The sequence below is a fragment of the Gouania willdenowi genome, chromosome 19, assembly GCF_900634775.1.
Source record: "Gouania willdenowi chromosome 19, fGouWil2.1, whole genome shotgun sequence".
NCBI classification, from domain to species: domain Eukaryota; kingdom Metazoa; phylum Chordata; class Actinopteri; order Blenniiformes; family Gobiesocidae; genus Gouania; species Gouania willdenowi.
The window spans coordinates 18990542-19003676 of NC_041062.1; the positions used below are offsets into that span (position 1 = coordinate 18990542).

A 13135-nucleotide genomic window follows, 5' to 3' on the forward strand; every position below is an offset into this window, starting at 1 on the left:
AAACTCATACAGTATATTATGGTATGTAAGACATATCAGATTATAACTGACATAAAACAGACACTGTGGTTCAAGAATAAGAAATCAGAGACATTTTTAGACATTGTGTTTTATTCAACATAATTCATATTAGTGAGTGGAAGGTGAGTGTGAGCAACCCTCAATGTGACGTTCTTTTAGTTTCACTGTTGTTCCTTGTAGCGTGGTAGCCTCTTATTTACATATAAACCGTGTGATTTTTGAGATTATATCAGCAAAAAGTGTTATAAATGAGCTTTTAGTCCATTTTCGAAAACTTGTAGATTTTTTATCCACGGCAGACGTCACCAACCTTCGTTATTACGTCACCTAGTGGAAGTGCGTTTGATTGTCAAAACCAACGTGATTGCCTTTTCCTAACTCCTCTCCTAAAACCTTTCCTCAACCCCGTGACATCATCCACAAAGTTATGGAAAAGTGGATAGGAAAGGAGATAGGAGGGACTATTCGGACGCAGCTTTAAAGTCCGTGTAAAGCAAATTCAGCCATTTTCTTCTAAACACATTCAATAGGTCATAAATGTGTTCTTTAAAACATGTACAAAGCCATTCAACCATTTAGAGTGTAATTGTGGAGCTCGGCTTCAAAATTTGCGTTTCAAATTTCTGTGTTCAGGATTTAATGGGCGGGTCAAAAATCATAGCCACGTTAAGTAACGGAGCTATCATTAGCATAAAGCCAACCCTGCTGCTGAAGCACCCCAAACTTCCACGGCCTCTAATGGGGGAGAATAAAACGTGTCCGCTGGTGCCACATTTTCCATGAAATTAGCACTTTTATACACCGCAATTGTGTGTTTTTTGCCTCTCGCGGTCGCAGTTTTGAATCTACCCGGGAGAGATGCACATATTCGGACTCGGGTGGAGCAGACCTTACCGCTGACACCTCGTTAGGCTCCATCCGAGCGTTTGTTTTGAAAAACCAATGGGAAAAGCACTGTCGACGCTGAAACCTCTCAGTGGTAGAGTGGGTCATTCAATAACCGAAGGGTTGGGGGTTCAAATCCCGCTCTAGCCAAGTCATTGTCGTTGTGTCCTTGGGCAAGACACTTCACTCACATTGCCTCATATGAATGTGGCGTGTGAGTGAGTGTTGGTGGTGGTCGGAAGGACCGATGGCACTATGGCAGCCTCGCCTCTGTCAGTCTGCCCCAGGGCAGCTGTGGCTACAATAGTAGCTTACCACCACTGTGTATGGAATGAAAGAGTAATGCACATCAATGTAAAGTTCTTTCAGTGTCTATGAAAAAGTGCCATATAAAATCCAATGCATTATTATTTGAACTTTATTAATTGAGAATGTAATTATAATTGACTTTCAGGGGAAAATAATACTAGTAATTGGAAAAAATTCTGGCCGTCGTAATCATCATTGAACATAGATAATTGAAGACAAAATTGTAACTGAAAAATGTAATTGACCCCAACCCTGCAACCTGGCCCCTAATAATAAAACAACACCAATTCAAAGTTCAGCACCACGGATAGCGACACGTGACAACATCACAATTCTGACAGCCACCTCACCTGTTTCATACAATCAGAGCACAACATGCTACTGTATCCATTTCTATAACATTTAATAACATGTAAACAGCGGCTCACATGTTCACATCATCAATATGAAGTATTAGGGCCACTCACAACTAAAATGCTCGACCTAGCATGCACCACCTGTTGACAAGTGTACTGATGATGACTTTGGTGGACGGTTGATGACTATTTTACCCAAAATGCATTTGTAGACCATGTCTGCAGTCCACTTGTGAAACCTCATCAAATTCAATATTTTACACCCTACGACTATACTCAGTCTGTGTTTGAAATCACATACTACACACTCAATGAGTACATACTGGCTACTATGTATTATAGTGGAGGTGTCCCGATCCGATATTGATATCAGTCGGATATCAGCCATAAAACAAATATCGGATTTTATCGGACTGCATCTAAAATCACTGATATAAGCTCTTCTATACATAGCTGACTGGTTCACACTCCAACAAAGGAACCTACAGTTGCTGACTATTGTTCTTTGTTTGAGTAACATCACATGACCAAGCCTTTTTTTTTAATATTCCACACGACAAAATAAATAATAAAAGTATGTTTGATTCGTGCTGATATCGTATCGGATCAATATCGGTGTCGGCCGATACGCAAGGCCGCAATATCGATATCATATCGGAAGTGAAAAAGTTGTATCGAGACATTCCTTTTATTATTATTATCATTATTAGTATGATTAGGATGGACCGTTCCCATTGAAGTATACTTCCAGCTTTCCCAAGATGCATTTCGAACATAAAAAAAAAAAAAAAAAAAAAAAAAAAAAAATATAACAGGCAGGGAAAAAAATAAATAATTAAAAATAAATAAGTAAATCTATTTTGAAATACTGAAACAGGGATCTATTATTGTAAAATTGTGCAGGAATAATAAACTGTTACTGTATGTGTTAAAGCATTTTAACTTGTTAGTGTCTCAGTGTCCGTCTCTCTCTCTCTCTCTCGCTCACGCACACACACACTGCACGGACAGCATTGCTCGTCCTGAACACACTTTCTCTCTCTCTCTCTCTCTCTCTCACTAACTACCTGCACCATGACAGACAGTGAGGACATGTTTCTCAGAGCCAAACATCGGACATTTGAGGGACTCTGTGAAGGTAAGCGGCCGGTGTTAGCCTCATTAGCTCAGAGAGCTAACTAACCTGTGAGCTAACTAGTTAGCCAACACCGACAGCTGTGCATGGCTAACCTGTGCTGCCTGTGGGTGGCCGAGTTTTAAAAGTGACAACTTTGGAGCTGTTTTTACCTAACAACGACTTAAAGCTGTTGACAGAAGTCTTTAGAATTGCGAGGCTGCTCGTGTTTAATCAACAATAAACAGGAAGTGTTGTCACGTATTAGCTCAATGTCCCCGGAGGTTATTAGTACTTAGTGAAGCCCGTTTCAGCCACTGAAATAAATAAATAAATAAAAATCACCACGGCAAGTCATAATTATGAGTTAGTAAAGTCATAATTCAGAGATGGCAAAGTCATAATTATGAGATCCTAAAGTCATAATTCAGAGATAGAAACTGAGCATTTGCGTCAGTCTACCGACACTGACTGTTACCGTTTTTAATGACACTTTGAATAATCGTTTATTAAAAACACCTATTTTGGCTGTTTATTCAATTCTTAGAATTAAACACATGGTACATAGTCAGTGTAGAAAACAGTGGAAGTACATAAATACCTATGTATTGCAAAATGATTCTGTCACTGTTACTTTGCATCTTTACATAAAATAATTTTCACGTAATAATGACTTTTTATCTCATAAGTATAACTCTCTATCTCATAATGGACTTTTCATTTCATAATTGTGACTTTCTTTCTCATAATTGACTTTTTATCTTATAATTATGATTTTCTTTCTCATAATCATAACTTTATTTCTCATAATTTACTTTTTATCTCTTAATTGACTTTCTTTATCATAATTATGACTTTATATTTCATAATTGTGACTTTCTTTCTCATAGTTATGAGTTTCTATATCATAATTCTGACTTTCTTTCTCATAATAATTACATTCTCTCATAATGGACTTTTTTCTCATATTTATGATTTTCTTTCTCATAATTATGACTATTTTGCATAATTTACTTTTTAGCTCTTAGTTATGACTTTCTTTCTCATAATTGTGACTTTGTTTCAGAATTGTGACTTTCTTTCTCATAATTGAGTTTCTTTCTCATAATAATTACATTCTATCTCATAATTATGACTTTCTTTCTCATAATGGACTTTTTATCTATCTCATATTTATGATTTTCTTTCTCATAATTATGACTATTTTGCATAATTAACTTTATTTCTCATAATTATGACTTTATTTCTCATAATTATGATTTTTTTTGTGGCGGAAACAGGGTTCAAGAAGTCAGTGTTAACAAATGTTTTAAGTCATCCTAATGGCTTACTTTGTTATTCATTAGATTGACAGCCACACTTTCCAAACTTAAAATGATTAATAAGTCACAGTTTAAAAATAAAGTGAACTCTAGTTAAGATTGTTTTCATTTGTTATTAAAATATCATTGCTCTGTAGGATTATGATTATTATTATGTCTAGTTTTTAACTATTATTGCTGCCCATAGATCTCTGACTTATTCCCTTGGTCCCTCTTACTAACTTGTGCAACATCTGGGGAGTATTTTTTACAAAACCTCGATAGAGAATTTAGCCAACAGAAAACACTAATTACAATGAAGATTTATTCTGTGCCGCTAGCCTAGAGTAGACTAAAGTAGGGGCTCCTGATTTTCTGTGATTGTGGCTAATGGATAGAAATTACAGAATTGACTGAATAATATTGCTATTTTTTTCTTTTTTTTAGGATTATTTAAATTTTTTTCGAAAAGGTAATTCATACAAAAAAAAAATAGCGCGCGCACGGATGTGAATACTGTCTGGTTGAAATGTGTTCAGGCTTAAAGAGACATCGGCGCGTGTGTGCGTGTGTGCATGCCCGATGATCGTTTTTTTAAACTCACTGATCGGTGATCGGCCCAAAACTCCTGATGGTGTAAAGTTCGTAGCTCACTTTGTTCTTTAGAACAGAGATGAACAGACTTCTATCATAGTGGGGGCCCCAAAAATGACATTCATGTCAGCATTTGGAATAATGACCAATTTGAGCATTAATACAGGAAAGAACAAAGGGTTTTGTCTTTGTAGTCCTTTTGTGTGGGTTTTCGTGATGTTTTTAGACATTTCGTGTGTTTTTTTTTTTTTAATTAATTTTGTTTATTTTCTTGTCAAATATGATAAACATTTGTTGCCTTATTTTGAGTTTTTGAGTCATAATGTGTGTTTTTGTCATTTTTTGTGTTATTGTGGTGTACTTTACTTTTGTTGACATTTTGTGCATTTTGATGTCATTTTCTGTCTTTCTGAAGTTTTGTGTGTTATGTTGGGCTTCATATAACTTCCAACTTCATGAATTAGAATTTTATTTAGGGGGCCGCAGTAAATTAGACCGAGGGCCACCTGTCCTGTGTTCCTTTTGAAGTGTGCCGTGTCACAGCTAAATTGAGTGCGTCTAAAACCTGATGGTTCTTTTGAGTTGAATGAGTTTTGTGAGTGAATCCCAATTTTTCTTTTATTTAGAAAACAAAACATCCTGACTAGAAGTAAATATTAGCCAACCCTCATGAACAGTTGCTAACAGTAATATTCCTTTAAGCCTGCTATATTCTTATTTAAGCTTGATAGTTTTTTAGGCTCTTTATTAATTGATCAAGGCCAGTGTAGTTATGACAGAGGGCTCTCAGAATCATTTCTGCTGAACAAATGGTGATTATAATCTTAATAACACAATGTGTGTTCTTTTCATGATTTCTTAAATGTCAATTGCACCAAAGGGAGCGTTGTTAAGTAATTATTCATCTTGTTCCCAGGAGCAGGACTCCTTTTGTCACTCTTTCTTTTGCCTATCTTTGCTCAAGTTTCTCTGGAGGACGTAATTATCATCAACTCATTTGGGAGAGGAATACATGAAGAGCATGTTAAACACTGAGGGTGCTGAATAGTAACCACTTCTCACCGAGTGTGAGTGGGAGGAATATGTGCAAAAAAAACAAAACACAATCTCTAATTCACTTTTGCTCCTGGCGTCAGTCAATGTTTTAAATTAAAAGACTACATTTAAATATTACTTGGCTCAACTTATTAAAGAATCCATTGTGTCATCCTATTGTAATGTTATATTCACGTTTGAAGGTGAATGCTGCAACATGTTGCTATTTGGTAATTATTTACGAGTTACTCATGTAGAAAGCATGCACTAATCACTTCCCCAGTTAGGATTTTTAATTTCCTCATAAATCCTCGTTGTTGTGCTCATGTCTGATTAAATGGTGCATATTTTTTTAGGAATGAATCTGAACTCGAGTTGGATCACGCACATTTTAATGAAACAGTGAGCATTAGGTGTGTGTGCCATCTAAGGAACCTCACACTTTGGTTTATTTACGATTCAGGGTGCTACGATTCGATTCATCAAAGACTATTACGATATTAACTAAAGATTATCATGATTTCCATTGCCCCCCCCCCCTTCCAATTCAGGGTTTCTGTTTTCCTCACTTTGTGGTTGTTTCATACTTTTAAACAAGGTATATTTGTCAGTACCCATTTGGGCTGGGCAAAAAAATCGATTTAAACGATTAACCAAATTTGTACATAAAAACAATTTTTATTTTGCAAATTTGAGTTTAAGTTAAAAAAAAAAAAAGAAATAATAATAATTTTTTTCCCACCACAGTTTTTTCTGACTTTTTTGTGTTCTGATGTCAGCCATCCCCCTCTATGTGTTTACCCTTTGAGTAGGTTATATATGTTCCACAGGCATGTTTAATTTTTTATTCGCACTATGCTGAGATGCTAAGGGAAGAGTTTATTCTTTTTTTAATTGTAATGTTATATGTTATAAAATATGTAGTTATCTGATTTCTTAATCAGAGAATTTAAGCTACTGTGAAGGCAAATCCTTCTTTATGCTGGCGGAGGTTGCAGAAGCAGTCAACCTTGAAGTGCTTCGCACACACAAAAATGACCTTACCCACAGATGTGGGTACATTTCCGTGAAAAATGAAACTCAACCAGGCACTTTGAAAAGGTTCTGATGCTGGGAGACAGTGTAATGAAGCGTGTGGGTTACTACATCCAACAACCAAACATTTTGACTTATCCTCTCGTAACTTCGGCATCCTTGAGCTTGGACTACAAAATAAAAGCGAGAAATAAAAATGGTGGATTGCTCAAAGTGTTGGACCTGGAGTTGATGTACTAATTTGGCAGTTCCGCTGCAAATACTGTGATGTAATAGTTCAAAAAACGTAATAGAGAATAGAAAAATCGAAACAGATTGAAAAATATGAGCAAAACAGAATATAAAGATATCTACGGAGCACCTGAAGAGACTAATTTGATTTTTTTCTGTACTTCTAAGCACTCTAAATATACAACAAAATGCATTTAAGGGCTAAAAAAGTGGATTTAGCATGATATGTCCCCTTTAAACAATCATCTTCTTGATATTAACCCCTGTGTCAACTCTTTTGTCTGGTTCCGACCCAGATGCAGAGCGTGAATGGAACGGACCTTTTTACTTCATCCAAGCAGCAGATCCTCAGCTTGGGCTAATGAAGGCCTGGAAGGACGGAGATTGTGACGGCGGTGGGGATGAGTGGGCAGAGGAAGTTGTGCTGACCAAACAAGCTGTGGAGGCTGTCAATCAGCTCAGACCAAGGCCCAGGTTCATGGTGCTGTGTGGGGACCTTGTCCATGCGATGCCAGGTATGGGCAAAGCAACGTAGAAAATCTGCAATGGGAAATTATTTGAAGGTGCTCTGGGTTTTCTTGTATGACAAAAGTTAGACCTTAAAGCTGATATCTGGAGTTTCTGAGAAATTTATGTTTATGTATGATTGTTTTGAAATGCGAAAAGATACCTAACTAGCTTTTTACTATGGTCTACTGCCGGTGGTCATTCATTTAACGTAATTTCCGGACTATAAGCTGCTACTTTTCTCACGCTTTGAACCCTGCGGCTTAAACAATGATGCGGCTAAATTGTGGATTTTTCCCCGGTTTTATCAGTTTAATGAATCCGTGTATCATTTGTTCATTCGTTTTTTGTTATGTAACAAAAACAAAAAAAAGAAAAAAAGTCACTCATTATTTGATATTTGTTTCCAAAACCAAAATGAAAAAATGGGACACGCCTTGTTTTTCAAATTCAAGCTCTTTTGCTTCCGTACAGAAAACGAAAAACCATTTTCTCTATTACCGATTGGCCAACTTCCAACTGCTTCCAACTGTACATCCGAAATGCGTCCTTTTTGCTTTAGCTGGTGTTGGGCACAGAACCTCCTCACGGACATTTCAGAGGATTTAGAGACTCCTAAGTGTTGCAGAGCTAAAGATATCACAGGAATGTGTAACACTTCACTTCCGGGTCACGTACTTTGGCCAATTGGTAATGGAGAAAACAAATAAAGGTGTTCGTTTTCCGTTTTTCGTTTTCTGTACCGAAGCAAAAGAGCTTGAATTTGAAAAACAGGGCGTTTTCCATTTTTTCATTTTGGTTTTAGAAACAAATATCAAATAATGAGTGTTTTTTCCTTTTTCATGTTTTTGTTACATAATGAAAAACGAATAAATGAATGATACACGGACTTTAATGCCGCCACAAAATTGATCTCTGTCGCATTAGACCAGGTGGTGAAATTAAATTGTTAACATTAAATCATTGTTGCTCACAGTGAGTCATTCTGATCACTCATTTTGTCATGATGCACACTGCCTCGTCATAGCTATGACGCGGAGAAATGTTGTCAGAGAGAGAGAGCGCCAGCAGCAGCAACAACATGGATGAATTAAAAGTCAGCCAGTTTGTAATAGTAGCATAACAGCATGGTTACCAAATCACCACGTTGGATTTGTTCAGAAGCGATCGCGTCCATATTCTGACTTAGAGTCCGACTCGCTGTGATCGCTTTGCGGTAGCTCGGTAAGAAGAGCGGATGAAGTGGTGTATCAGTCTGGTTCCAGTAAAAAGTGACAATAACAAGCTGTAAATGAACTGATATGTAGACGTGGGACAGTGAGGAGGTGATTTGAGTACAGCAGCCTGCTTACCTGCCCGTTCTGATTGGCCGAGTTGTCTGAAGGGCACCCTCATGAGCCAATAGAGTGTGGCCTATGTTAGGCTGCAGCATTTGTGTAGATTTTTCTTAGAAAATTGCTAAATTATTGTAATACGGCCAATAAAACAGTGCGCTTTATAGCCCAGAACTTATGGTACATTAATGTATATAAGTCCGTCCTTCATCCTATAGACCCCTATACAAATGGAACCGATCGCCGAGTGTGCCCAGCCAGTAGGCTTTGACTCCCTGTTTTTGAGACTGTCAATCAAAGTGAATGCGTAACTGTGCACGGAAACAAGGCTGCGCGTCACAATAGCAAACAGGTAAATATGATTTTGGCTCTGCAGAAAAGCAGAGGCGTGGCTTCTGGTAGTTTAGAGCGGGACATTGAGACGTTTCGCAGAAACTCCAGATAGGAACTTCAAAATGAATTGAATGCATGGTCACCACTTTACTGTGTCTGTGAAGCTCTGTTCGTTTCTCGTGCAGCGCTGCTCCTTGAGTTTCACTTGCTCTGAGTCAAAGTGTTAACAACATCTCATCAGTGGATAAAGATGTTTGTTGCTGTGGACGAGACCATCCATTTGTTGTTGTTTAATTATTACGGTCTGGAATGATGTCAGAATCATTTAAATTAATTAATTTAAATTGAGTTTCTCAAAACTTAATCAATAAACCTGATCAGATTCAGTAAACCATTGATCCCTGAGTGGAATTTGCTATTTGGTGACATGACTTCTGTTCTCATACATCTTTATATGACATATAAATAATTAAAAAGGAGCAGTCAGAATAATCCATGTCACTACAAATTATAGCTACCTTTTAATTGTATCTTACTTTATTTTTGACATACATTTTTTTTGTTTAATTTTTGGTTTTTTATTTATTAGTATTTATTTTGTTTTCTCACAGGAGTTAAAAACTAATATTTTATGAAGAAAAAAAACAGAATTTAAAAAGAATTAATGTGGAAAACACTGAATTTGGAAAAAAAAAAGAAAAGATTTTATTGGGCGCTAATTATTGCAATATACAACTACACAAAAATAATTTATGTTCTACTTTGTATTCACTCATTTCATATTACAAAGGAAAACTCTATACCTAATTCTTTTTTAAATAATATAAAGTAATATAGTTGTCTTAGTCACATTTTATTTGGCTTTCGTAAATAATTATGCACATTTACAGATATTGTACATGATATGAGTCATAAAACGTGTTATAAAGGCTATTTTGCACAATAGGTGTGCCTTCAGATTTTTACTTGTCCTTTGGTGTGCCTTGGGAACCATTGATCTAAACGAACCACATCAATGATTTCACTATACATACACCATATAGTAATATAATAACAGGTGATTAAACCATGGTCTTTACCTTCTTTCATCATCTCTCCATGTTGACAAAACCACAGGTGTTGAATTGGATACACAGTGTGACAATTGTCGAATAATTATTTGTCAGGAAATCTAAATCTTGTATTGATTCAAAGGGAAGCCTTATTTTTTTCTTTAACTACTGCTACTGATTAGTGATTAGAATCTTTGAAATTCCCTTCTTTTTTTTGTGTGGTTACAGATCAATAACATGCATGCATTTTTTAGATGAGCCCTTTTCAAAGATATGACTTTCACTTATGAGCTTTGAGCAGAATTGATTATTTATGATTCCTGTGCCCCAGCTGGAAAAGTCTTACGGTGACCAAAAACAATCAATGCATGTACACATCCCCGGTAATAATAAATGGCACTGTCAGGAGGTAATTCAACCGTAAAGGACATATTTAATTGAAAAATAATTTCACGTAAGCATTCACAGAGGTGCTCATGATGTGTAACCAGTTTTCTGCTTTGCTGCCCATTTCTAGAGATGCTGTTAGCAAAAAAAAAAATTAAATTTCAGCATTGTGTCACATAAAAAGTATGTTTACAAGAAAGGGCCAGAGCAGCAACACAATAAAACAGACTTTTTCTCATAAAAAGCCTCAGAATGATTTAGTAAGTCTGAAATAGATTTTGATGAATGTGTTTTTTTCCCGCTCCAAATCTAATTAATACACCATTGTAAGATGGAATGATCAGGTGAAAGAATAAACCTCATTGAGGTGTGATTGAATCTTAGAATTTGCTGTTTTTCCATCCACTGTCTGTAAACAACGTTCCCACATGACAGCAGCTGACATTTATCTAGGGAAAGCAGTTCCACCATTTCCGCTGCATTCTGCCTGTGATATGAGATATTTACTATGCCAGACAGCCTTGAGATTCACAACCATTTGTACAAAATCAATATGCTGCGGCTGCTGGTGTGTTTACAGGTGACACCGCTGCTGAGGGTAAAAGTTGGATGTCTAAAGTTTGGTTTTCAAAAATCTTATCCCTAGTGACTGCACTTTTTTATTTTTGCACAAAAAAAAAACCCATCAAGGCATGTGCAGGAAGTATGGCTGAATGGTGAATTGCATTTGCGATAATATAGCGATATGATAAAACAAGATTTCCTAACCGCAAGTATGGTTGAATGATTAATTGCATTTGCGATATTATCGTGATATAAAATGCAATTTTCCAATTGCAAAGGCTGCAATTTTTTTGTATTCGTGTTTAAGAAGTGCAGTTCACATGTTTACATGTTTCATTAAACTTGAAGTTGGTTAGATATAGTGAAGGAGTAAAGCTACAGATTTGTTTGCTTTATTGTTGTAATCTGTGCTTTAAAATGTATATTTAGTTAAAGTTTAAATAAATCTGAAATTACTTATTTATTGCTTGTGTTCATTGAAAAATACGTGACAAGAGGCCTTTGAAAAAATAATTGCATATTAAATCGCAATCGCAATATTGAGGGAAAAAAAAAATCGCAATTAAATTATTTTCCCAAAATCATTCAGCCCTAACCGCGAGGCTGCGATTTTGAAAAAAAAGTCCCACCTACTATAAGTAGAGTGGACGGATGATACTACGCCATTCAAAAACCTCTTCTCACTCTGAGCTATTTCGCGTCTGCAGCAGCTGGTGGACCCTCTCTTGGAATCCGTAGCCGGACGCTGCTGTTAAATGCTTTTTGCTCTCGACCACACCTTGCTCTCCGCGCTCGGTACAGCACTGCTTCGACGCCTCACCACGGCCGTCGATTGCCAATCACTAACACACCTGTTTTTGGCTCTGCTCTCTACTTCCTTGAAGCCACACCACGGCTGTCGAGCCCGGGAGTTAACACTCCAGTTAACGACCCGCTTACAACACCGCCCTCGCCACCCCACCACTGTCACCAGGCGCCACGTGTTGATTCAGGTCTGTTCAGGGTGCCTCGGGCTGGACCACGCCCAATGGGGCCTCGATGCCCCCGACTCCTGCCTCCACTGTGCCGTCTTCCTGGAGCTGCTCGGAGAGGTGGCGCGTTCATGGAAGAACCGCCCCTTCTGCAGCAGGAGCTCATTGCTTCATCCCTTGGTTGCGAGGTGATGGAGAGCCTGGTCTGCTCCACTTGCCTCCGGTAGAGTCACTTGTTGCGGCGCACCTGCCTCCGCGACTGTCAGCAGTGCCCCCCCCGGAGACCGAGCCTGCCATCCATGTCTGACCATCTCCAGTCAGCCCTGACTGGGAAGGCTTACGACCAGAGCGCTCGAAATCCTCCCCCTGCTCACAGCCTATTAGGCTATTGGACTTCTGAGGAATGACGTGGAGGCGTATATCCTATGGTGAGACATCACATTCATATTACTCAAGAGAACCGGGGTTATGTAAATAACCTATAGTTTTGAAGTAGCAGCTTGACATATTTATTTATATATTTATTTATTTGATGGGGACATTGCACATTAATGAACATTTGCATTAAAACAACAAAAACAGATGTAAACATGCCGAATTATAGCCACAGGGCTAATTTCCATTCGGTCCCTAGGCAGATGCCAGAAATACAGAAAATACAACAAACTATGTGACAGAAATAAATAAGTACGAGAAAAGTAAAAGAAAAGTCACTTAATGGTCACAAGGCTGTTTTGCTTAAAGCCACACTTGACGTTTGGTTTTAAATATAGGAAATGTGACATTCCCTAACAGTGAGTTCTTCTGAAAGGCACTTCACAGTCACCTCTCGAGGAGGCCCATGTCCTAGCACCTCTGTGAGTCTTTGGTTTAAAGAAGTCCGACAGGGGATGTGGGGCTATTCCATTTAACACTTTGTAAACAAAACAGGCATATTTAAAATGTTTGAAATTATCTGGGCTCAATAGATTGTTTTTGTAAAATATTACAAATATGTTTTACTTTGGTCCGCGGAGCAAGAGAAGGGAGGCAGAAGACCGTACTTTGACCAATCAAAGCTAGCAGTTAATGCAACGGCTGTTCTACCTCAACTCTACAGGACGTTG

At 37.6% G+C, this 13135-nt stretch overlaps 1 protein-coding gene across 3 annotated transcripts in view; it reads left to right on the top strand.

The window, feature by feature from the left end:
- Positions 1-2558: 2558 nt before the first annotated feature.
- Positions 2559-13135, top strand: part of cpped1 (calcineurin-like phosphoesterase domain containing 1) — a 51899-nt gene continuing 41322 nt past the window's right edge. For all 3 annotated transcript variants that reach the window (XM_028476861.1, XM_028476862.1, XM_028476860.1), the window contains exons 1-2: positions 2559-2709; positions 7178-7396. In XM_028476861.1, the coding sequence (XP_028332662.1) occupies positions 2646-2709; positions 7178-7396 (283 nt within the window). In that variant the 5' untranslated portion in view covers positions 2559-2645. The remainder of the gene's footprint in view (positions 2710-7177; positions 7397-13135) is intronic.